General features: G+C 43.8%; 2 protein-coding genes across 7 annotated transcripts; one reads left to right on the forward strand and one right to left on the reverse strand.

Moving 5' to 3' along the window:
• Positions 1-1,486: 1,486 nt before the first annotated feature.
• On the forward strand, positions 1,487-13,131 carry LOC115037412 (protein SOGA3-like). 4 transcript variants are annotated; one of them, XM_029495933.1, is made up of 10 exons: positions 1,702-1,979; positions 2,498-2,722; positions 2,894-3,052; positions 3,170-3,238; positions 3,697-3,966; positions 4,043-4,423; positions 4,782-5,444; positions 5,777-5,898; positions 6,790-6,853; positions 9,092-9,204. In XM_029495933.1, the coding sequence occupies exons 1-8, from the start codon at positions 1,833-1,835 to the stop codon at positions 5,864-5,866; spliced, it is 2,004 nt and encodes a 667-aa protein (XP_029351793.1). In that variant the 5' UTR covers positions 1,702-1,832; the 3' UTR covers positions 5,867-5,898; positions 6,790-6,853; positions 9,092-9,204. The 4 variants fall into 4 exon arrangements, with proteins under 4 accessions (XP_029351795.1, XP_029351793.1, XP_029351794.1 ...); XM_029495934.1 differs by having other exon boundaries at positions 6,790-6,857; positions 9,092-9,200; XM_029495935.1 differs by lacking the exon at positions 9,092-9,204 and having other exon boundaries at positions 1,487-1,979; positions 5,576-5,898; positions 6,790-6,805.
• A 7,206-nt stretch (positions 13,132-20,337) lies between these two features.
• LOC115037820 (E3 ubiquitin-protein ligase rnf146-like) lies at positions 20,338-23,324 on the reverse strand. 3 transcript variants are annotated; one of them, XM_029496570.1, is made up of 2 exons: positions 23,154-23,324; positions 20,338-22,570 (listed from the first exon to the last, which is right to left on the reverse strand). In XM_029496570.1, exon 2 carries the CDS (start codon positions 22,567-22,569, stop codon positions 21,496-21,498), a length of 1,074 nt encoding a protein of 357 aa, XP_029352430.1. In that variant the 5' UTR covers position 22,570; positions 23,154-23,324; the 3' UTR covers positions 20,338-21,495. The 3 variants fall into 3 exon arrangements, with proteins under 3 accessions (XP_029352430.1, XP_029352431.1, XP_029352429.1); XM_029496571.1 differs by having other exon boundaries at positions 20,338-22,605; XM_029496569.1 differs by having other exon boundaries at positions 20,338-23,324.
• Positions 23,325-24,266: the final 942 nt, after the last annotated feature.

The following is a 24,266-nucleotide window of genomic DNA, read 5'->3' on the forward strand; positions in this document are numbered from 1 at the left end:
GGACACACTGACCGTGGACTTTGTTTTATTTAACTTGTGGGTGTATTTTGACACTGAATTGCATTCCAATGTATTATTTTTTGCACTAAAACAAAATCTGCCCGGTCTTTGGAGCGGGCCAGCCTGTTGGCGGGTGAAGGGTCAGTTTGCAGGGGTTAAATCCTTGCAAACCCAACCCGTCACTTACTCATCTCATTAGCAATTATATGACTAAGGAGCTCATTCTAGCCTAACAGAGTGGAATCAGTCAGCGTTTTAATGGCTCTCCGTCTGTGTGGGACAGATTGACTTCAGAGCTTGTGCTGAGGCTGCTCTTATGTGTGGAGGCCTCCCTCTGCTGGGCCTGAATTTACTCCCTGTAGGGGTTACACAGAATGTGATGTATGCATAAGGTGGGGGAGCTATGGACTTGGGAGCTTTAAACAATATTATCAATAAACAGGACATTTACTCCTCAAATTTTAAACATTATAAAAGCTTGGACAATTGACTTTGGATGTCTCTGAAAAAAAAAAAAACGTAACTGTTTGGTTAAAAAAACAAATGAAAGCTAAAAGTTGAGGCTAAAGGCTTCAGTAACTTTAGGAATACTCTTTTACTACCATTGTGCTTTTTGTTATCTTCTCAGATGATCAGAACAAAATAAAGCGGCCAGAAAAAGAGACGAATGAGGCTATTATCAGATTTTAAAATAAACTACACGTCACAGTAAAAAATAACAGACCCAGTGTGTCAGTGATCAGTGCAGAAAGTCAGAAAGTAGAATGAATTAAATCCTCCGCCCCGGTTGGATGGGGGGGGGGGTACTTCCTAGTATGACGTACATCCAACGTCATATGGCCTGTGTGCCCTGCAGTGCCTGGTGGTTCCCTGTGTCAGCGACTCTCCACAGGGATGCGGTAAGGAATCGCCCTTTGCGGGGAAAACTGTCTGTCAAAACGCACTTTCCTGTTTTTGGACTTTGCATATTTCCGTATGCTCTTTTAAAATGCAGTCTTAACGGCAAAACAAGTAAACCTGCACCCCTCTGCTGAAGTCCACAAAGTCCTGGAGGAAAGCGGCATCTAGTGGCTGAGCTCCTACAAAGTAAAGTTTTTGTTTTCTTTGGGAATATTTCAAGTCGGCCGAGGCTCTAATGTTTAGAAAAAATGGCGCTTTTTACAGAAGGTTAATATATATATATGTATATATATTACTTTGCATTCAAAACTGTGTGTTTGGAGTCCATCGCGATGGACCAGAGGATTAAATCAGCCGCCAGTGGCGCTGCAGATCCTCCACCATCATCACCATCATCATCATCATCATCATCCTCCTCCTCAGCAGCAGCAGCAGCAGCAGCAGCAGGGAGGAGGAGGCAGAACCGGCCTCTCTCATCGGCCAGAGCTCAGGAAGGGACCAGCAGGCGAGCTCCGAGACCGCCGGGCAGGTGCAGGTCTCCGCTCCCCGCAGGAAGGAGCAGGACCGCCGGCGTCAGGGAGAGGGAGCCCGAGAGCCGCGGCGGAGCGACCGTCCACCCGGACGGTGCTGAGGCTGGGACCGATCCCGGCAGAGCCAACAGGGCGGATGCTGTCGGGGAACATCCGACACATCCATCAGCACCGCCGCGTCGCTCCACATCGCGCTTGCCCTGCTTCAACCATCGCCTGCTGCCCGGCAGGAGCTCATCTGCCTCTTCGGTGAAAGTGAAAGAAAAGACACCGGAGGAGGAGCGCAGATACGGGGAGCGGAGCGGAGCGGGCCTCGGTTTGGGTCTGTGCAGAGGGGGATGCTTACAGACTGAGCTGATCCACTTCCATCTGCAGAGGAGACTCAGGAGAAGCGCTGCAAAGATGCAAACCGAGACGACCGACGCGGAGAGAGAGGAGGCCGCTCGGGGGGAGCCGGAGCCGGCTGCAGAGGCGGGGTCCGTGACACAGCAGGACCAGGCCTTTGAGGACGAGATGGAGAGGCTGCTGGAGGAAAACGAAGACCTCAAGGTGCGATGCATTTTTGGTTTCACCCCACACGGGTATTATTCGTTTACTATTTGCAGGGAATAAAGATGCAACGTGTCACCTCACAAGAGGTGAGGCAGAACATTTTTGGATTTATTCTTGTATTTTAGGCGAACTGAAAGACACAAATACACAGCAGCTGATCGGTGTGAATATAAAGCCCAGGCTAAAACTGAAAATAGGTTAGATCCATAGGCTGATAACTAATTGGACCATTGATCTGGTATGTTTAACGATATATAGTGTCCAGAAGGGATTTGCATTGAATGTATGTGTCACTGACAGGAAATTGTAGAGCTTGCTGTACATTCTGACAAAAAATAAATAAATAAATAAATCAGACATCTACAGTTAATCGTTCAACTCATGTCCCAAACACCCTTTGCTCCATATGTAGAGTTAAAATACAGATTTAAATGCAAAAACTGTGAAGATGGTCCACAGATATCCATCACATATAGGTCCGACACACACAGTAACATCTGCTGTGATTCCTACAGTGTGAGATTGAAGAGATGAGGACCGAGATGGACGAGATGCGGGACACCTTCTATGAAGAAGACACCTGTCAGCTTCAGGAGATGAGGCGTGAGCTAGAGCGGGCCAATAAAAACTGCCGAATCCTGCAGTACAGACTGAGGAAGGCTGAGAGGAAGAGGCTGCGCTATGCTCAGGCAGGAGAGATCGATGAGGAGCTGCTCAGGAGTCTGGAGCAGGACCTGAAGGTGCAGATGGGAGGGGAAGCTGCTGGATTGTGTTTGTTTTGATGCAATTCAGAAAGCATTTGTATTTGTAGGTGGGAAGGTTTGAAATGGCTAATGTTTTAGGGTTGTAACATAAATAGCTATAGTACATAAATGCAGCTTCTCAGTGAGATCACATAATACCAACTGCAGGTAGCAAAGGATGTGTCTGTGAGGCTGCACCATGAGCTGGAAAAAGTGGAGGAGAAACGCACAAAGACAGAAGAGGAGAATGAAAAACTACGGCAAAAACTTATTGAGGTGGAGGTGACCAAGCAAGCTCTGCAAAATGAACTGGACAAAACCAAAGAGGTAAGTAAACACACACACAATTTTTTGTCTAAAAAGGCTATAAACCCTCCAAAAAAATCTCACTTTAAAAATGAACCAGAAATTCAAATGTTCTTTCAATTTACTGCCCTCCAATAGTCTCAAAAGAGGAGAGGAAGCAAGGACATCCAGAAGACAGATAAGAAAGCAGCACAGACTCCGACTGAGGTGAGATATAAAAATTGTTTTGTTTTTTTTTTTGCTCTTTTTCTCAGATTTTCTGAAGAAACTGGAAGAATCGTTATCTTATTACATCTCAAATCACATTTGTGAAGCATTGTGAAGGATGTGTATACATTTGATCTAACAAAATACACGTTTAGCTCACATCCTGGTGTAATACACTTAGGTTAGATATTTTGTTGTCGGCTTAAAGTCATTTGAAAGAAAAGAGTATGTCACTGAAAAGACAACTTCATCTCCGGCAGTAACTTTGCGTCAAACATCCTCTTAGTCCCATGGTAGATAACGTTTGAGTCTGAATCTCTCTGGTACAAAATCTTCTCTCTAATCTTAAATCTCTCCGTCTTTATGTCTTATTGCTGAGAGGAACTTGCTGAACTTTAGGATTACGTTTTACCCTTTACTGCTTAAAAGCACATTTGTATTTACGCTCTGCACTACAGGAAGATAATGAAGACCTTAAGTGCCAGCTAGCATTTATCAAAGAGGAAGCTGTGCTTATGAGAAAGAAGACAGCCAAGATTGACAAAGAGAAGGACCGCCTAGAACAAGAGCTGCAGAAGTATCGCTCCTTCTACGGAGAGCTGGACAGCACCCATCCCAAAGGGGAGGCTGGGGGGCCACCCACCACCCGCGAGTCTGAGCTAAAGCTGCGTCTCCGCCTGGTAGAAGAGGAAGCCAACATACTGGGAAGGAAGATAGTTGAGTTGGAGGTAAGAAGGGCTGACTGTCTTACATAAATACATGGATGTGATGTGATTTTTGAGCTGTAATCCATCTTTCCCACAGGTTGAGAACCGAGGCCTGAGGGCCGAGCTCGATGACCTCCGTGGCGAAGGAGAAGGAGCTGGAAGCTCTGGCTCTGGAGCGATGGGCGGGGCAGGAACAGGGCGAGGCCTGGGGGACGATCTGACGGAGCTCCGGCAGCAGTTGCAGCTGGTGGAGGATGAGGCAGAGCTTCTGAGGAGGAACCTTGCTGATGCCGAAGAACAGAACAAGAGGGTGACCGCAGAGCTGAACAAGTTACGGTTCAAAGCCGGCACCCACGAGGGAGGCGCCCGGCATGGAGGCCCGGGGACAGGAGGTGCAGGGATAGATGGAGCAAAGGCAGAAGCCCTGCAGGAGGAGCTGAAGGCGGCAAGGCTACAGATCAATGACCTAAGTGGAAAGGTGTGCAAAAATCACAGAATATATTGACTGATTTAATCATTTTGTTTTGATAGTGAGCTAACAGTGAGGAAAATATTCTGCACTAAATACATAGAAACCTAAATCTGAGGCTCTGGGAATCTCATTAGTTTTGCACGTTCTTATAAACTGAAGTATTAAGCAAGTTTAAGATTTGGCCAGATGACTGTGGAGTTCATCCTTTGGGGAGCATAAATGAATGTATAAAAAAAACAAAACATACATGCAAAGAGAAAAGTGCCAGAGAGGTGGACCGGAAAAATACGAAAAAATACACATCTTCTGCTTTGTAAAATTCTTTTTACAAAATGTTGTTTCTGTACTTCCTTTCTTTATTTAGGTGATGCAGCTGCAGTACGAGAACCGTGTGCTCCTCTCCAACATGCAGCGTTATGACCTGGCCTCCCACCTGTCCCTGCGGCCCAGTCCCCGGGACAGTGACGCGGAGAGCGATGCTGGGGGTGCGACAAGCGGCCGTCGTGAGAGCGACGAAGACTCCACTTCTTCCCGCCTGCTCCCACCTCACCGAAAGCGCGAGGGCCCAGTAGGTGGGGAAAGTGACTCCGATGAAGTCAGAAACAATAATGGCAGCAGTCATTGCCTGACCCCCACGCGAGGCCTCTATACCCCAACTGGACCAGAAGGCGCCGCCTCCTCCGCACTGTCCCGCCTGCTGCCCAGTGGCCGATGCAGCCTCCGCGAAAGGCAGCAAATGATTGACATCCGCGTGGAAGCGGAGAGGCTTGTTCGGACCATCGACCGGCTCATCGCTGACACAGCCACCATCATCTCAGAGGCAAGGGTCTTCGTTTCCAACGGTGAACTGATGCTCGGGAGAGGAGGGGAGGATGGCGGAGAGGATGATGGAAGCAGGATCAGGGAACATGAGCTGCTGTATCGCATTAACGCCCAGATGAAGGCCTTCAGAAAAGAGCTGCAGGCCTTTATAGACAGACTGGAAGTGCCAAGGCTGGAGGACAGAGATACCGAGGAGCCGCTGTCGGTGAGAAACAGATCAGAAATGTGGATGAGGTTCATGGTGGCGTATGACATGTCTGATAATGCTAACTCTGTCTTCCTTTTTCTCACTCAACCCCATTTTCTCTCATCCGTTATGGGTTGGTCGGTCACCAGATGTTCCAGCCCATAATTTTGCTCATCCTCATTCTTGTGTTATTCTCATCCCTCTCCTATGCCACCATCTTTAAACTAGTCTTTCTCTTTACTCTTTTCTTTGTTCTGTGATGTACGCTTCCCTTAATTACATTATCCCTCGTCTATTTTTCTTTTTTTGCTCTCTTCACCCACCCTCCGCCCCACATCATTTGTTGCCAGGGTAACCAAAAGCACAGAAGAAAACTCAGCACTTGCCATTGCTGCACGACCTGTGGCTGGATTCAACACTGGAGTCTTCATTACCCATAACACATCACTGTCTGCGTCAGTCTCTGGAGAAGGTGATGAGCACTAAAGTCCAAAAGACCCTAGTTCTAAAAATGTTTTAGTTTTTTTCTGCTACATTTTAACAGATAAACAAAAAAAAGTACATCTGATTGGTTAAGTGATGTTAAAGCCCGCCTGGTCGCTGAGGACAGCTTATGTCAAGCAACAAACACAAAGAACTAAGTGCTTAAACTTTACACATACTACACTACATATAGTTCACTCAGATAGATTCTCCACAATTCACTGTTCAGTTCACTTTTGCTACAATCATCACTCAATAACTGATTAAAATCAGATTGTTAGACATAAATAAGCAAGAAATGGCCATTAGTCCCTACCCTTCAAATGTGAAGTCTGGTTGTCTTCCTCAATTATTTGTAGATCATTGGTCTGAGCTGAGCTGTGAATGCTGCTGTTTGAAATCCACTGCAGACACTTGGCCACCAACATCATCTTTTTTAATTCTTTTGGAGGCTCTACAAACTTCTGGGTGACATATCGCCACCTTCAGTCAGATTGGATATATATCAGCATATCAGATAGATTAAAGTGAATATTATGAAGACTAATCCTCTATGATGTGCAAAATTTTTTCAGATTCTGTGGTTAACAGAGAAAGAAAACTAATTGGTGAACTTTTATATTGAGGCATTGTGTTTATACACTGCATACTCTAATACATGTGTTTCATAATGAAAAATAAAGTCAACTAAAAATAATGTGATCAGAAAAGCTGCAGTATGAAAAATAAACAGTTTAAAACGGGAGGTCATGCTGGGTTTATATGGAGTTGAATGTTGAAGGGTGTAGTGGAGGAAACCTAAATCTCCTCACCGTTCTGCTTTATGCTGCTTTACGTCCTGGTTTAACCTTGCTTCTAAATATATTTTCTCTTGTAACAGGTTTTAACAGCGTTTCTGACCTCTTCATTATCCCCTGTGCTATCTGTGCTGTGGTCCCCTCAAGGTAGGTAAGGACAGCATTTGTTTTTATCCCTGTCCCCAAATCCTGAAGGATTTTGACATTTACTGAGAAACACAACAGGTGTGGAAAAGATGGTGATGATCCAAGCGCTTCAAACAGGAAGAAATCAAGTTGAGTGCCAGATCATGTACAGGGGCTGCAAAATTCCCAGCAGGGCCTGTGATTTGGTACAGCAATTAGTAATTAATGGTGTGACAGATGAACAGTAGCAACTGTTTTCAGATGTCACTGCAGCAGAAGGCCTCCAGAACAGTCACAGGTTAAGGTTACTCCCGAACATTTGGTGAAATGTAACATATTTACAATAAACAAAGCCTGTGTTGATTGTAACACTAGAGTATCCTTTTCAATTTAAAATTAAAAAATAAAATTAAACAAAACCTGTGACCACATAAAATTTACCACAAATAAATAAATAAATAAAAACGGAAAAATGAAAAGCAGCTAAACAATTTTTGCCAGTCAAGCCAGGCCTCCAATCAGCTGCCTCTTTATTATTCCTTTTTTTATGACCATCTTCAATAAAGATATTATTTACCAGGACACATTATTACACACTGTGTCACCCACACCCATTTGGTATCCCACGGAAAAATAATTTACATCAGAGGCATGGTCACAAGACAGAATCTGCCCAAGCATCCTAAAGCAGAGTAGCAACAGAGAAGCCCATTGGCCAAGAGATGGCAACAGCTGAAATAGCTATGTAAACACTTTCCCTCTCTGTGTGAAATCCAGTAATTATAGCCAGGATGCTGGTGACGACAGTTGTCCCATCGAGACTTCAAATGCTGGAACAAATTTGACATTATGATATTTGATCCCAGCTCCAAAGGCGTACCCACGTAAACACTAGGGAGGAGTATAAAGCCTGGGGAACCTGGCTGGAGGCTGTTTACCCTTTAGCCTGACGCTCTGGACTTAACCTCGAGGAAGGGGGGGGGGGCGTGACCAGCAGAAAGGGCCCCTTTAAATCCAGTCAGTGGGGTTTTACGTAACACAGTGGAGGAAAAAGCGAGAGGGAAGCGCTGAGGTGACAGGACTGTATCTGTTAGACTGAGGCACACAGGAGCGCCTGAACTAGACCGGGCTGAGGATTTATACTGGAGGAAAGGGAAAGCATCTGTGTAGATAAAGGTAAGATGATGTTAGGTCTTAGTGGCAGCTGGAATATCAGTGTGATGCCATATAGGATGATATCATTATCAAATTAATAGTCTAGACCTTAAAAATTATAAGTAGGGCAGCATGAATAGAAAGCATATCTAAATAAACTGTTGTCATGTTTAAGTGCATTTTTTCTCCTCATATTTTTAACTGAGCTTTTATTTAAGGCGTAATGTACATATATTTTATTCATCTTTGCGTCTGACATACATTCATTCGTTCTGTCTGTGTCACAACCACACAGACAGTCCAGCCATGTTACTATGCATAGTTACAAGATTATTAATATATCCACTCTTACATCACAGGTGGCAGGGAAGTGACTGGTGCACTTTCAACCAGCGTACTTGTCATATTTAATGAGAACAACAACAACATACCTGGCTTTCTGAGGTTTAGTCGATTAGAAGTGCAACAATCCCAGTTAGGGAAAGATTATGGAGAAGATGATAAATGTTTGACTGTGTATTTTCAACAAATGTTGCCAACGGTCAAATAGGCGGCAAAAAAAAAAAAAAAAAAAAAGTAGATGTTCCATTTTAAATCAATGGTCAGGAGCCACAAAGCCAAAACGTAGGCCTGAAATTTTGGTTGTAAATAGTATCATATAGCTGCAGCACCATGCCTTCATGCAAATCCAGCTGAGGCCATGTGCACACTACTGGGTCAGGTTCCAAGAAGATGACCACCTCTGTGCATGCTTGACATTTTTTTTGTTGTACGTGTGTGTGTTTGTCGCAAGGCCCAATACTCGAAACACTTACAGTGCCGTCATGCAACACTCTTGTCCACACGTGCATATAGGTAGGCTTACATGCCTGTGAATTTTAGACAAGAATGTGAAAGGAGAGGGCCATAAATATCTGACCTCTGTGACAGCAGAAAGTTTCCAACATTACAAGCCATTCAAGCAGTTGAGACAAGACAAAACAATTCAATATAAAATGGTTTCCCATGCTCTGGTTTAACCTCAGGTCGGATTCGTTTTTCACTTATAAAACCTAATGGCTATTTTTTCTTTTATCTCTATTCTTCCCTGTTTTCTTTTTTTAGTTTATCAAGGTCATCGTTCCTTCTGTCCCTCACTGCGAACAGTATAGTGACCTCTGATAGAAAAGCAAAAGGAGAAATTGCCATTTCAAAGGGCCTCTGGGAACTGAGCGGCCTGCGTCATGGCAGCCATTGATCTGGAACGCGGGCTGGAGCACAGCGGCCGGGGCTGGGGGCAAGAGAGGCCAGAGCTAATGGACAACTTTGACTCGGAGATGCAGGAGTGGGAGGACCAGCTACAGGACATCCAGAGGAAAATCGAAGAGGTAAAGATGGAAATCTCAATCAGCCATTTGCCCTAAAATCTCTGCCGACACACATTGTACTGGAATGATGACACAAAAGATGGAGCGATACAGTGGACAGTTTTTTTTGTTGTTTTTTTTTTTTTAAATAAATGTTTTGAGCAGTAGGTCGTCGTCCCACCGTGTCTCTAATCCTGAACATCATTCTGTCATCTGCGATACAATGCTGTACATACTGAAATAGAAATAGAGCGGTAAAATTCTGTAGCCTGTTGTCACAGTTATAATGGTCTCCATCTTTAACTACAGAATGAAATTATTTTCATCTTTACCAAAACGATGAAGAAATTCAGTTGCATAGACTATTTGACTTAATTTGATTCAACACAGATCCTCAAATGTGACACACTTGTCTCACATATGCGATGTGGGTGAACATGCTAACGGATATGCTGTTTCCGCAATACTTAGAGTTTGTGCTACTTTGTATAATTAGTGTACATGTATTGTGTGCGTGAGTGAGTGAGTGAGCATGTGAGTGTGTGCTTGTGCTCCATAATAAACTTCTGGCAGCACTTGGACTCGCATAACCTCATGGCCTTCTCTGAGCGATGATACAGACAAATGTTAACAAACTAATTAACATGTGATGTGCGGACGGATATGTTGATCACACATACAGTGTCCCCCTCGCTCAAGACAGACACACACACACAGTCTGAAAGTGGATACTAAATGCAGTATAAAACGTTGTTATGGGAAGCAGATGCTTGTGCAAAGCAGAACAGCATGTGCTGAACATAAATATAGTTAGGTTGGGTTGTGTAATGGTTTTGTGATAATTATAAGACCTGTTTGCTGTGTAAACACAGTTTGTCTCGTTGCTCATGTTTCCTTCTGTTTTCTTTTTCCAGTTGTACAATGAAGTTCAGGCCCGCAGAGGAACAAACGATATCACTGCTGACAACCAGAAAAATGGCGGCGAGATTGAGTGTGGCCTGAGACACCATGGCAGTGGGCTTTTTGCGCCCAGCCATCACAGCAAGAATCACCCTGGAGCCATAACTGTACCACATCACTATAGAAATGGCTGTAAATATAACCCCAATGGGTACAGCAACCCTATGAGTCATCAGAATGGCTACGGATACTGCCACACCAACGGCGTCTCAGAGATTGGAGACCTATTGCAGGATTATTTGGGACAGGGGAAACCAATGAGCCGGAAGAACAATGGCGCTCGCCACGTGGTGAGTAAGAAAAACGTTTTTCTGATCATTTCCCTGTCTTGCGCTTCATTCAGTTGGCATTTGCACATCTCAGGAAACCAGATAGGAGACATGATATGACTCAAAGCTGGAGCTCAGTCAGGAACATATTGATTACAGTAAGATCATTCCCTAAAGTGACTGACAGTTTACCACACAGGAGTTAGTTTCACATACTTTCACCCAACTTCTGCACTTCTCTAGTAGCTACTTGAGCAATCCACTAGAAAGCCAAGATATTAAAGTGCTGGTCCACGTGAAACACCACATGTTCTGGCAATATTAAAATACAGCAGATGAGAATAGTTTTGGATGCGCTATATCCAGCAATGATGAATGGTCAGTTGAGTTTCAGTTTTGGTAAGGTACAGAGAGGGGAACCCTGCCAATGATGTGGAACTAGCACACTCTAAATTAAAGCTATCAAAAATAGTACACAGTGATTAATGTGAACCTTTTTAATAAACATTTTTTCCATCTGTGTTAGCACTTCAGTGACACAATCAAGGTGAGCCAGGACGACCCAGCATACCAGGATGAGATCAGAGGAAGAATTGGAGATGACAGGTATGAGGTGACCTACTTGAGTCATCTAAAAAAAATAATACACCTCAAGCTTATTTTGTCTCTGTCTGATTTGCTTTAACATCTATCTTTGGCTAGGCTCGGTCAAGATCCGTTTCTGAAGAGCTTCGAGGGGACTGAAAACTGGAAAAACAGACTGTCTCATATGAAGAGCTCCCCCCACAGAGAGAGTTCTCCCAACAAAGAAAACACAGGTACCAAGCCTCCTCTCGGACAAAGAGATGCTCCTGCTGTACAGCCACGCTCCCAGCTTGCAGTGACAGCCGGGGAATCTCCCGCTCTGGACAGGAAATCCTTCAGTTCAGGCGTCTTGGGAGATAGGAAGTGCAGCAGCCCTTCTGTGCTCAGGAAGTTTGGGGCCATGCTGCAGGAAAATGAGGGCAAAACGCTGACAGAATCTGGAGTTGTGACCCATCAGGGACTGGCCCCAGAGCCAAAATGCCCCACTCCCATCTGTCAGCGCAGAGCTCTGGGAGCCAGCGTGGCCGCCAGCAAGGCACCTGTGCGGGTGTCTGCCCAGAAATGCCTAGCAGATTCCGACGTGATGACAGCAGAGATAGCTCCAGGCCAAGAGTGGGTGTTAGGATCAGACTCAGCCAGACAGAACCACAGGGATCAAAGAGGAGGCTACAGTGGTTCTAAAGGGTCTCAGCCCAGTCCCCAGCAGTCCCAGAGGCGATCACATGTGGTGGGCAGCCCAAAGGTTAGACCAAGGGCGAACAGCGAGGCAGACAGAGATGGAGGAAGGAAGTCTGCACCACAACATGTGGAGCCTAAAATGGACTATAGGGTGTCAAGTGCTTCCTCTGGAACTCAGAGGATTCATAGAGGTGGCTTATTGGGACAGGAGTCACCTAACTGTGGCCGGGTGAGGGATGAAGGACTTATTGAGCTGCTGGACATGCTGGACATCCAGCATGAGTACAACTCCAGTCCCAGAACAGGACACACGGCTTACAGACAAGAGCCACAGCAGGTAGGACCTGTTCTGCTTCATGGTTTCATCAAGTCCAATATCAGGAGCTTCATTTCTCCAGTTTGTACAAACAGGTGAAGAACATAAATGCTGACATGTGTCTCTCCAGGTAAACCCAGCTGAGCTGTCTCCAGTGAAGTCTAAGAGAAGCTTCTCTCGTCCTGCACGGCCAGCAAACCAGCGACCCCCATCCAGATGGGCCAGCCACACCCCGACTGCCAGGATCACTGCCCCGTCAGGCCCAATGTACCGCCCTCCAAGCCCCCTCACCCGCCCCCCAAGCCCCATGACCAGAACCCCAAGTCCAGCCCTGAAGCCCCGGCCTCCCGTCTCCTACTCTCTTCAGACTGAGACGGTCATTATGTGATAGTTTCCCACTTCAATAAAGCTTGATCCCTTCTCAGGAGGAACCCCTGAGTGGTTGCCAAACACCCTTTTTCTGTAAATAGTAAGGACTGCTCTGGTTAAGTGCTTCACGAGAGTTGCTCAGAAATGCTTCATTTCATCTCAACGCCTTGTTGAGCATAAAACCCATCCACCACATTCTCCAGTGTTGCCGTGGCTTTTTGCTTCTTCTGTGCCTGACACTCGCCAATGAATCAACTCATTGCTTTGTTGCTGACGCCCCGACAGCCTCATAATCCCCTTCCCCCTCTTTTGTATTGAATTTCAGGTGTTTTCTGTATAAAGAGATTTAGCATGCAGCCCTAGTCGGAGGGTGCATGCTCATGTGTTTAATCCTCATGGTTGCCATCTTGAATCAAATTCACCATGGCTGCCAGTGAGAGTGGATTAAGTTGCAACTGTGCTCTCAGCAGCAAACTGCTAACTGTCAACAACAGTGTGTTTTACTGTATCATATTGTCAAAGTAATATATTTAAGATGTTCAAACAACAGCTGTGACAAATGACTATAATATGCCTTTAATGTATTTTTTTTTCTTGATAATAAATATGACAGTGCTTTGACATAAAGACTCTGTTTCTCTCTCGGAGCTTTGTTTCATTAACAATGTTGATTTACTGCATCTTCTTTCTATGGACATCTGATACCGGCAGGTCTCTGCATGCCAGTGTAATGGCAGCTTAAGGAGCACTGGTTGCTAACTGTCCACCGACTTGTACACATCAACTGCTGCAAACTGAGCTGGGGAGCAATATGCATGATAAAATGTGACAGCCTACAGATTATACAGAATAATAAAATGATATATTTTATTATTTATTTATAATAATTCTATGTATGCTGTAGTCTTTGAGGTGCAGGTCCTGGACATGCAGTGTGTAGCTCAGACGCATAGATTACGTACAATGAGAGATCAGTTTTCATACTCGCTGTTTCTCGCCTGCACCAACAGGCTTTGGATTCCCCGACACCTCTTTCTCTGAGGAAGGTGAGGAAACACGTTCACACACTCTCAGGTTCTCTCACACACACACACACACACACACACACACACGCACAAAGAATTAAAGTTCAGCTAGACTAGAATAGCCCCCCCCCAACAGAGTAAACAATTTCTGAGCACATGTGCGCGCACACACACAAACATACACTCCTGGCAAAGGTAGTTAAATTGTGAAATGTCACAAAGATTGGACAGCAGTGCGGAAGTCCCTTGGCCCATAATGCCTCAGCCCTGTCACCCAACCTCTCAGTGCTATGTTGCACCTCAAACAGAAATAGCAAGCGTGACGTATGTTTTGGTGCCAGAAATCTTAGCCTGCTGTCTTTGGGGGTATAAATAAAGAGAGGGAGGTGGTCATTGGTTCATCTCTCTTTCTCTGTAGGTCTGTTTCTGTTATCTTCCTCCTGGACGTTTCTGCCTCCCACTCCAAATGTGCAATGAGAAACACAAGGTTTCAAATTAGGGATTTAAGGTGGCCACTCAAGAAGACAACATCGTCCTACCTGCATCTCCTATCTATGAGCTTTTTTCTTAAACTTTTTATTTTTGTGTCAAAGCATGGCCCCCCCCCCCATTTTTACACCTACTCTCACTAGATTCTCACAGTTCCATTCCCTATTTGTTACCACAATGTGTCTACTCTCGGTCTGTGTCCGTATGTGTGTGTGTAAATGAGAGCCCATCTTACAGGTTGGCACCTCTTTGGCAGCATGAGGGTATTTTAACAAGGCATTCTGTTGGCCATCACTCCTCTGTCCTCATTAGCTCTCTCACCCCCCCTCCACTCTTAGAAAGCTCCTTCCTGTATCATCTAACTCTTCTAGCACACATCCACTGTATAAAGTGAAAGATACCGCTCTATGCTTCCCTGTTCAACTGAGGACACTCCCAGCAGACAGGCACAACATGGTAGACCTCGGCACGGTATGTACTCCGCTGGGCAGGCTATTCATGAGAGCGGGGACAGACAGATGACAGAGACAGAAAGACAGGGAACACAGGAGCAGACAGCTGGACTGTAGTCATGGCTGTAGTCATGGCTCCCCTGACGTCAGAAGTCATCACACCCATCAAAAAATTGTTTTGCTTTTCAGCAGGAGGGTTTTCCGACACTTACTACATGCTTTTGTCGTGGTATGTTTTAGATAATTATTCAGCACAAATATACACTCAAACATGTCCTCTATGAAAATAAAGCATCATCTGTATATACTGCTGTAGCCTCTGCACTCATAGCTTTGGTCGTGCTAACAGTGCCCTTATGACCATGTTTAGATGGTGTGCATATAAATGTGTATGAACATGTCTGAGTGTGTATTCACATCATTTACAGAACAGTTTGCAGCATAACTGCGTGTGTGTTTCCCATGAAGTCAGCAAAGACTCCAACCAATAAAAGAGATGTTCATCTCATCAGTTATTGATTTTTACTATCGAGACACCGAAGTACAACAGGCATGAATCCCTGAACAGTATTACATGTCAGCACACAGTGCCGATTATGTATTATGCAGCAGATTTTTATGCACAGTGACTGCACACAATTTTAGAAAATTGGGGGGAAAAAAACAAAAACAGCTCTTTGTCTGTTAAGAGTTGACATAGTACTCACTTAATAAAGCTTAACATTGTATGAAACCAGCTCCAAATTCATGATATCTTTGACTCTAAATGACAAGCTAGAGGCTCCCATGAACAGATTTTCTGACTTGGCTGGTGAAAACTACCATATAACATATATAAAATACATGAAGTGAATGTAGCATTACTGGGAGTCAAAGTTTTTGTTTGTTTTTGTTGGCCCTGTTGGACCTGATATATAAATATGGGCAATTTAAGCATTAACAAATAAATGCGCCCAAAAATAAACATGTATTTTTCTGTAAATGAATTGATATTTAACAGAAATCTGTTCAAAATCACTTCACAAAATTTAGCAAATGCTTCTCTCCGGTGATCTGATCTGACAGATCATATATGAAAACCTCTGATATCATAAGATCAGATCAAGTATGTTTCAGAGGAGAAGAAAAGTCTGGTCATTCCCATTTTCATTAAATTACCTTCATCAGCTTTTCCATAAACACCCTCAGGTAGATATCACTGTGATAAAATTGTGTGTTTCGTAAAAGAAAATATTAACATTGTGTATAACGGATGCTCTAGAGTGTTTTAAAATTCTCTTAATAACTAATTCAGTTTCATTTGAATGAGGCATGAGTATTATCATCAATATTTCATCGCATGTGAATATAGGCTTTATTCTGACAGCGAACGTTTCTTTGATGGAGACAGACTGTCTGCTCTGGTGGCTTGGCATATACTGTGTCGTCCATACATGCGTGATTATGGGTTTAACATGCATCTCAATGGGCCTCTGGTGGCTGACATAATGTCTTCATGGCTGTTTTGAGCACGTGGGAATCTCACACTCTTTCCTGCTTACACACCTCTTCCACGCACCTGTCCCCTATCCTGCGCCCTCTGCCCTCTGCGATCCATCTCAGCCTCGCAAAGTCTTTCATTCATTGGAGTGGGGCACCGGGGTCCACACTGACATCCTCAGCATGTGTCAGTGACAGAACTCAAAAATAGATGGTTCACAGCCACTTGCCTGAGTGTGTGTGTGTGTGATCGTGTCTTACAAAAATGTGAATGGAAGAGTGGCAGGACCACCCTGTTTGTGGGCGTTAAACATAAGCTGAGATGTTTTATAGTTGTTTTACAGGATTCTCAAAACACTCTCTGAGCACTATACATTACGCTTTCTCTTGTTAAAGTCTGACGGAAAAAATACATTTGCATATCTCAAACGACATGCATTTCAATGCATTGTCAAGCTCTCCGGTGTTTACATTTTTGCTCCTCTTTACAAGGATGTCCCCTTGTTGGCATCCACCTGCAGCACGTGAGAGCACGTGGCTTGACAAACGAGCTGGAGAGGTGGACACCTGTTTTCCAGTCATACTGTGATCTTTGAGTGTTGAATGGACTTTTTGTACTTTTAGAAGCTAAGGACACAGCTGTGATGCAGATGAAGAACATTTAAAGTCATCTCAGACACCATGGAAATTGTGTGCGGTACAGTCTTTTGATATGTAAGGTATTCAGTACATTTTTGACAGTTAGTGACCTGCGACAATCACACAGTTTCAGTAGTTGCTGAGTCTATTCCTCCTAAATGTCTTATATCAATAACATGCATAAGATGGATAAGCTGTTGTGCATCTCCAGGAGCTCATAACATTTGAATTATGAATTCAGGGGTCAACTGTTAAACTGTAGGTGTAATTTCAAATCCCACCACTCTACACTACATTTTTCACCCACTTTATCAACAAAGAGCAAAATGTCCCATGTGCTGGACTGGAGGCAGTGTCACAATCAAAGCCGACTCTGTCTTCGTCCACCTGTCCGAACTGTCAGTGTGTCTGCAGCCGTCCATTGAAACTACCATCTCAACTGCCCAACGATGAGTGTGGTACAAGGACCCAAAAGAGTTCTTGAGGATTTAAGGCCTCTCCATTAAAATAGAATGGGGCCCATATATCTTCCCTTTGAAAGACAACCCATGAGGCTCACCTTTCAAAACAAGAGGGGTGCTGTCGTAGGATTTAGCTGGTGTTGCCCGGCAGAGGTGACTATAGTGGACTACTTATCTTGTGGCGAATGACCAATTTGAATTAGTATTGAATGGAATAGTCAGCTCGGAGCGAGTGTAGGCCTAGTGTTGGTTCTGTCACACACACTGGCAAGAAAATGAACTGCATTAAATAAGAGACTGGAGCCAAGCTAAGAGCTCTGCGAGGCAACATCAGCATCAGCAATACATTGACAACGACCCACCCACACACTTAATTATATTTGATGGTCAAAGACAAAAAGGCACTCTTTCTGTATTTAATGCTCAGTACATGAGGTAAAAGATAAACTGAAGCAGTCTGTGGTATGCTCACGGTTGAAAACGGGGGACCAACATACAAATACTTCTACATTGTCCTCACTCTACATGAAGGACTGGCCGAGCGCTGTTCTGTTTACTATGTTTAGTAAACTTGCTAAAAATCTTGCACTCTAACAGCTCTGCCATGAATCACACTATTAAGGATAATGCTGTAGTTCTGCATGATGCTGCATATCATGTCATTTCTTAATATTGTAATAAACACTTAATATTATAAACATTTGTGTAACTATCGACCATGCCCTTGATATTGCATTTGTAGTCTCTCTTTCTTCTAAATGATGCAGCCATATCCTAAAATAACATTATGTACATATTAGTATTCACTGGATGGCAAGAATGACAGAATACACCCCCCTCTCAAAAAAAGAAAGAGAGACTACACAATGATATGCTACTGCATTTAGAAATAGAGAATGTCCAGAATACAAACTTTATGATTTCAGAAGTCATCATAGTAATGACATGATGCGTCGCTCTTATAAATGGTTCAGTAGCACCAGGCTTAGCAAGGCATGTCACTTGATAGGCTCTAATGGTGTTAGGTCGATGATGGTTATAGTAGGAGTGAGGTCATTCTGGCTCCTGTATGAGTGAGATACCCTGTCTGTGAATCTTAGTGTTATGCTCAGAAATTGTGATGACATACTGTAGATAAACGTGTAAACACAACATGCACAATCAGTACGATTCAACCCAAATACTCAGATTTTAAAACAATGCCACACTTTCTTACACAGTAAACTCTTTGCATTTTAAAAATAGGTTTATGAGAACGCCTTCAGATGATGGACACCACCAGTTAAACTTGTTCAACGAAAACAAGGTCATAAATAATCCACATGAGAACAATGCTCTTCTGTGGGCCTCGGGGGTGGCGAGAGATGTGGGTTTGACTGGACTATTTGTGGAGGGATTGGAGACGGTGTGTGTATTTTCTGTCGTGTGAAGAGTTAAGCTACAGAAGACATTTGAGCAGGCTAAGAAAACATGTATGAGGGAGCTGAAGTGCAACTATGTGAGTGAAATCATATAGAAGTGTTGTCTCCTGTCTGTCTGCCTGCCTGCCAGCGTGACAGTGTGGATGATATGTCTGGCCCTATCGTATAGAGGATGCTCAGACCACAAGTTGTCATGCCCTGTTATGGAGAATGGGAAAAGAAACTCAGTTCTTTCCAGTAGAAAATTTCATTGTTCTCTTGTCAACATCATCTTCTCCACAGTATGTGTGAACTCTTTTGTTGTCTTTCGCGCCAGCACTGTCTTTTGTCTCTGTGTGTCCTCTACAAGAAGCCGATACAACCATGTTCAGTATAAAAACAGTGTGTTTCCACACAATCTCTATTATAGCACCAACTAAGGCCATGAGCTACACCATATATAACATATTCCTGATGTATCTGTGGCCAGCGTAGCATGCAAACACTGCCGCTGAATATCATAACAGAAAAAGATCTCTCTCACACACAGAAAATAAAGCCAGAAGCTATGCTGCTATTTTAGACAACACTGAAATGAGTGATTGCTTAACACATCGATGAAAATAAAGCATACGTTTGAACTAAATTGATACCATCACCATAACTTTGTTTGCCAGGCTACGGGGGGGGGGGGGGTATTGTATTAAAGGATTTTATAAAAGTCTTTTACCAGTCCATATCTTTGATTTTTCAGTTCTATGAAAGCTCTGAAAAGACACCAGCCAAAGTTTGGCTCATTAAACGTTGTTTCTAATTCAAGTCACAGTCAGATTGCACACAATGATCCTGTGGTTTCCTTCAGTTGGCAGATGCTGCTGCTCAGCTGCATTGGACGCAGGGGTCTTGTTATTCGTAACATTTCATCATCACACTAACCAGAAACAAACTAGCACATTCAGAAGTGCATACACCAACGTGCAATGATCCCTGTGCAGCAAGGAGCCAGATCGTACCATGACTCAGGAAAGGTTAAGACAAAAGTAACGCCCAAAGACTGTTTAAAAAAATAAAGAAAAGTTGTTTAAAGAAGTAACTGACTTCCATATATTGTTACAAAATTACATTATCTAGTTAGTTTGAACAATTAAATGTATAATGGAGACGTTTACCCTCAGCCTTTGTTACTGATACTGTTTTATATGTACTGCAAACATAACCAAGTCATTCCTATCAAGTGCAGTTACAATCACAACTGTTGTGATCTTAAAAAAATGGGAATATAAAATCTGGCTAAAATGGCTAAATGAACAAACGTGAGCACAGTTGGCATAATACAAATAAAGAATATATTCCGATGTATGCAAATTTGTGTGCATTTACAGCAGTCAGATCAACACACAAACCAACCAACTGGTCAAGACAAATGATATAGTTTGTTTGGGCCACACAATTCATTCCTTTCCACCTTTTATGATTGTATGTCTTTGTGTTGAATTATGTAAAAGAGGAAAAACAACATCAAAAACAATTATTAAATAGATTAGAATAGAATAGACTTTAAATTGACACGTTATATTAAGGGTTACTTAGGACAACAACAGCCTCTTTGACTTGAGCTCACAGGTTTCTTTGGGGCATTTTTACAGCTGCTTAACCTCTCTGGACCTTCTCAAATGGTCCTCAAAAACAGCTTAGCTAAGTGCCATTTAATTTGTGTAACAGCTCCATCCTGTGGACTGCATTTGGACTAAAAGCCTTTAGAAATGTTGCAAACAAGCCTGTTGTCAAGTGCTATTTCTGTTTTCAGCCCCCCCAAAGAAATCATTGATATATCCCACTTGATATTATAAGAAAATCAGTAAACATGTGATTTAAATCATACATCAACACTTTAATAACTTGACAAAAACACCACTGGGGTTACACCACACACAGACACACAGATAATTTGGACAATATACTAACTTTGAAAAGTCAACAGTTAAAATAGCAGCTGGAGCAAAAGGATGGGGGGGGGGGGGTGCAACTCATCGAAGTACATGTCAATAGCAGCGCTTTGATAGTAGCACTATGACAAGAAATAGAAACACAAATGTCTCTCTACATAGACAGCCTCATACTTTCCAGTGGTTCTGCCAGTACCTTTTCAGCACCCAACATCACAAATAGACATCATTAATAAAACAAGACTATCACACTAAAACAAAGAATACACAAGGTCTCACACCCTTTGTAAATTTACACACACACACACACACACACTGTAGTTTAAAATGATTAGGTCCTGACTGAAACTTCAACACCTCAAAAAAACCTAATCAACAAAGCTGTGAGAGAATTTTTAGCCATCAGTAACTGGTGTACAAGGTGCTACATTTAAGCTTGATTTTACACTCCAAATGGTAATAAAAAAATGAACCATGACCTCAAAAATGAGAAAATAAAGATTTGGATGGATTTGTTTATTTTCATTGATGTTGTATTGCACTGTCACAGACTGATGTAGGGGCGGTGACAGATTGTTGGTTTTTTGACAGCATTGCTCAAAAGTTGCCACAGATCATCAAAGCATTTATATGGCCTGGCGGTTGGTGAGAGTGATGAGGATTACCATTGCTTCACATTGTTGGCTAGACTAGCTGTAGAAGTCTAAAAGAAGACATGTTAAAGGTCCCCTGAAATGGATTTCATATTTTGACAGTTTTCTGGATGAAGCACAACATTTGGTGGACGGCTCTGTCAGGCAGAGGACAGTAAAGAAAACCACGGGCATTTTCTTTGCTACTACTGCCAGGTATCTGTCTGGACCTGCAGGCTTCGGAAAAAAGTTTACAATCAACTGGATATAGAGCTTTAGTCTAAAAAAATAAATAGTGCATTAGAATCACATTGGGCACATGACCAAAGGCAGGGGACATTCATCCAATAACAGCTCAATAAAGGGATTTATCATTTCGTGGGACCTTTAAATGATGCATACACTTTTTTGCTGAACTGATAATAATTTAAAGACCTGTCATCTGGAGGAGAGACGCTACTGTCACACTTCGGTCACAGTGCACTGCCCATCAGGACTACGTGAGCGGAGGGTGAGTGCTGAGTCGAAGCGCCTGCCACTTGGAGACATTCTGGCTGACTGGCTCTCTCGTTGTGGCCTTGGTCTGTGCCTTCTCTGCGGCATCGATTCTGCTCTCACTCTCTCTGTCTCCTTTTCCTCCTCACTCTCACTGTTGCCTGATGTGTACTCATACATCTGGAGTTCATCGTCTCCTTCCACTTCTCCCCCTTCTGGCTGGCTGATGACAAGCTGGGAGAAAGATTCCTCCAGGGTTGAGGGTGAAGGAGACAAAGGACTGGCAAGATGTCGCCCCAGGATTATTGGAGGTCTAATTGGGGGAAGAGACACTATCCCAAATGACGAAGGCTGCGACTGGCCTGCAGTGTCTGCTCCATCAGCTGAGTTGACACGTTCTATTGCAGATGAGGGTGCCACTGACAAAGCAGGGGTGGCTGCAGGTTCAGGGTCTAGCCTCAGTCCTGCCACTCCCTTCTTGGGGATATCTACAGCGTCCCGCTTTATCTTGCGTCTGCGGCCATGCTCATTCCGGCGATATTGCACTAAATTTTCCAGGTCGGCCACATAAAGAAATCCTGCAATAAGCATCTCTGTGCTTTTCCTGCCCTTGGCAAAGGCCTCCTCCAGCTCATGGCTGGTCCTCTCATCATACTGCCACCAGCCGTTACGCCCCTCATAGTACCATGCATAGTCTCCCCAGGTACCACCCGACGTCCCTCCACTTCGGCTCACCCCTGCAGCCGCTGCCTTCAGTTCTTCAAGTGAGAGGAGGACTGGCCGCTCAAGGAAGTCCTCTGGGACCTCTTGTCGGCACAGAGCGCAGCGCTTGCTGTGCCAGGAAGCCCCTTTCACGCACAGGAAACAGAAGACATGGCAGCACGGGAGCCGCACAGGGTGGATGCAGCTCTGCAGGCAGATGGCACACTCCAGGGTGGCGGTGGAGCTCACGTCTGAGGCACAATGATCTCCAACCTCTTCCATCAGCTTGGAGGGAGTGAGCTCAGTCAGGGAGCGGTCCACTTCTCTACAGCCTGCCATGCTGCACAGACAAACAGCGGGGTCAGAGGGGTGGGGCTGACAACACGTGGGGTGCTGGATTAGACTGTCAGACATCAGTGCACCCTCATTCACTTCCTGTCCGGGTGAAAACAACAGGAGCAGCTTTCGGTGCCGCCCCTCCTTCAACATGCGCTGCTCTGTTGACAGTTTCAGACACGCCCTCGTTTATAAAGCACAAAGTTGTTGCTGTTGTTTTGCTTATATGGTGAAATAAATATTACAGATTACTCGATTAAATATCTGAAACCGACCAACAGAGGTATAATGTAGCAAACAGTATGTACCCCCCCACCTCCTGTCCGACAGGTCATGTTATCCACCTAACTGATAGCTAACGCTAACGTTAGCTCCTTCGGTAACCTGCTAGCAGCAGTAGCTGTTATTTTATTTTACTTTAAGTCTCCTCTCCTCACACTAACCTTTTCAGCTGGCCTGGTGACAGTCAGTCTGTGGTTCGTACATTTCACAGCTCAGGTCGAGCCTTCTGCTAATGTTTTACTACAGCTGTGTAGCTAGCCTGTTAGCGCGTCCTGTGCATTTCCCCTCTCCGGTAATAAACTCACCCGAGCTTTGGGCGCCTCTATAAGCTCTTTTTGCAGAGATGCAGACGCGGATCTCGACCGAGCTGCATTTAAATGCAGTTACAAAGTTGCGCAGGCCGAGAAATGACCGCGTTGCAGCTGGAGCTCAGCTCCGGCCAAGCCCGTCAGACTTCACTGCGCCTGGAGCGGCGTCACGTCGCTCCCACCGCCGATCTACATGATCTGTAGATCTCCGGCGTAAAAAAAAAAAAGCTCAGAGGGACGACAGAGTTTCTGAATAAATCACAGCCCCATTGTATAGTTTTATATTTTCTCTACGTCATAAACTTATCCGATCAACGCATGCAAGCTCACACATATTAGTATTGCATTAGTTTTTAATTTCTAAATTTCTTTCTCTGAATTAAATTGTTTTTACGTTCAAGGGTGTCGACCTGCATTACAGGTAAGCTTTCACTTAACTGCAGACGAATGACATTATTAGTGTTGTTTATTTACTGTGTGGGTTGTGGGACTGATTCCAGCACACAAGACCTGTTATATGACATGCACAGGTGTTCCTAATAACATTAGCGATGGCTCCCAGTGGGCCATGACAGTGTGAGGGGGAAATCAACATGCTCTGTGCCAGGGCCTCGAAACGAAATCAGCTAAATGGAATTCAGCTATTATAAATTTCAATTATTTTCACATGTGGTTTTCTTTCTGAAAAATGCCAAAATGTCTCCGGTGCAAATAATAATAATAAAAAAAAAAAAACTTAACTTTATTGCTCCATACTTGTGTAACTGTTGTCTATAGCTTAAAAAAAAACCAAAACAAACAAACAGGATTTCATGACCCAAACATTTTTTCTTAAGTTTTATTGCAAGCAAAATAACACTGCAGAGGAGTTGTGGAAATGAGACACAAAATGAGTCGCAGTCACATGAGGAAACTATCAAAATGTAAAAACAAAGAAGTACCTTTACTACGATTGGACGTATGATTGCAATTTATATTAATGTCCCTCATTCAGCAAATGTCCAAATAAGGCTGGGTGTTGAATTTATAGCCCCAAAGGATCTGTATCAAAGATCCTCATACACATCCCACTCATTAATTTATTGCGAACAGTTTTGCACTTTTGCGTTT

This window comes from Echeneis naucrates, chromosome 24 (assembly GCF_900963305.1).
Source record: "Echeneis naucrates chromosome 24, fEcheNa1.1, whole genome shotgun sequence".
In the NCBI taxonomy this organism is placed as follows: domain Eukaryota; kingdom Metazoa; phylum Chordata; class Actinopteri; order Carangiformes; family Echeneidae; genus Echeneis; species Echeneis naucrates.

Excerpts from the sequence above, each read along its gene's own strand:
- LOC115037412 (XM_029495935.1), top strand. The coding sequence starts at position 1,833 with ATGCAAACCGAGACGACCGACGCGGAGAGAGAGGAGGCCGCTCGGGGG. Across the intron at positions 2,723-2,893 it reads GTCTGGAGCAGGACCTGAAG|GTAGCAAAGGATGTGTCTGT; the intron begins GTGCAGATGGGA and ends TACCAACTGCAG. Across the intron at positions 5,445-5,575 it reads ATACCGAGGAGCCGCTGTCG|ATGTTCCAGCCCATAATTTT; the intron begins GTGAGAAACAGA and ends GTCGGTCACCAG.
- LOC115037820 (XM_029496569.1), bottom strand. The coding sequence starts at position 22,719 with ATGTTGAAGGAGGGGCGGCACCGAAAGCTGCTCCTGTTGTTTTCACCC.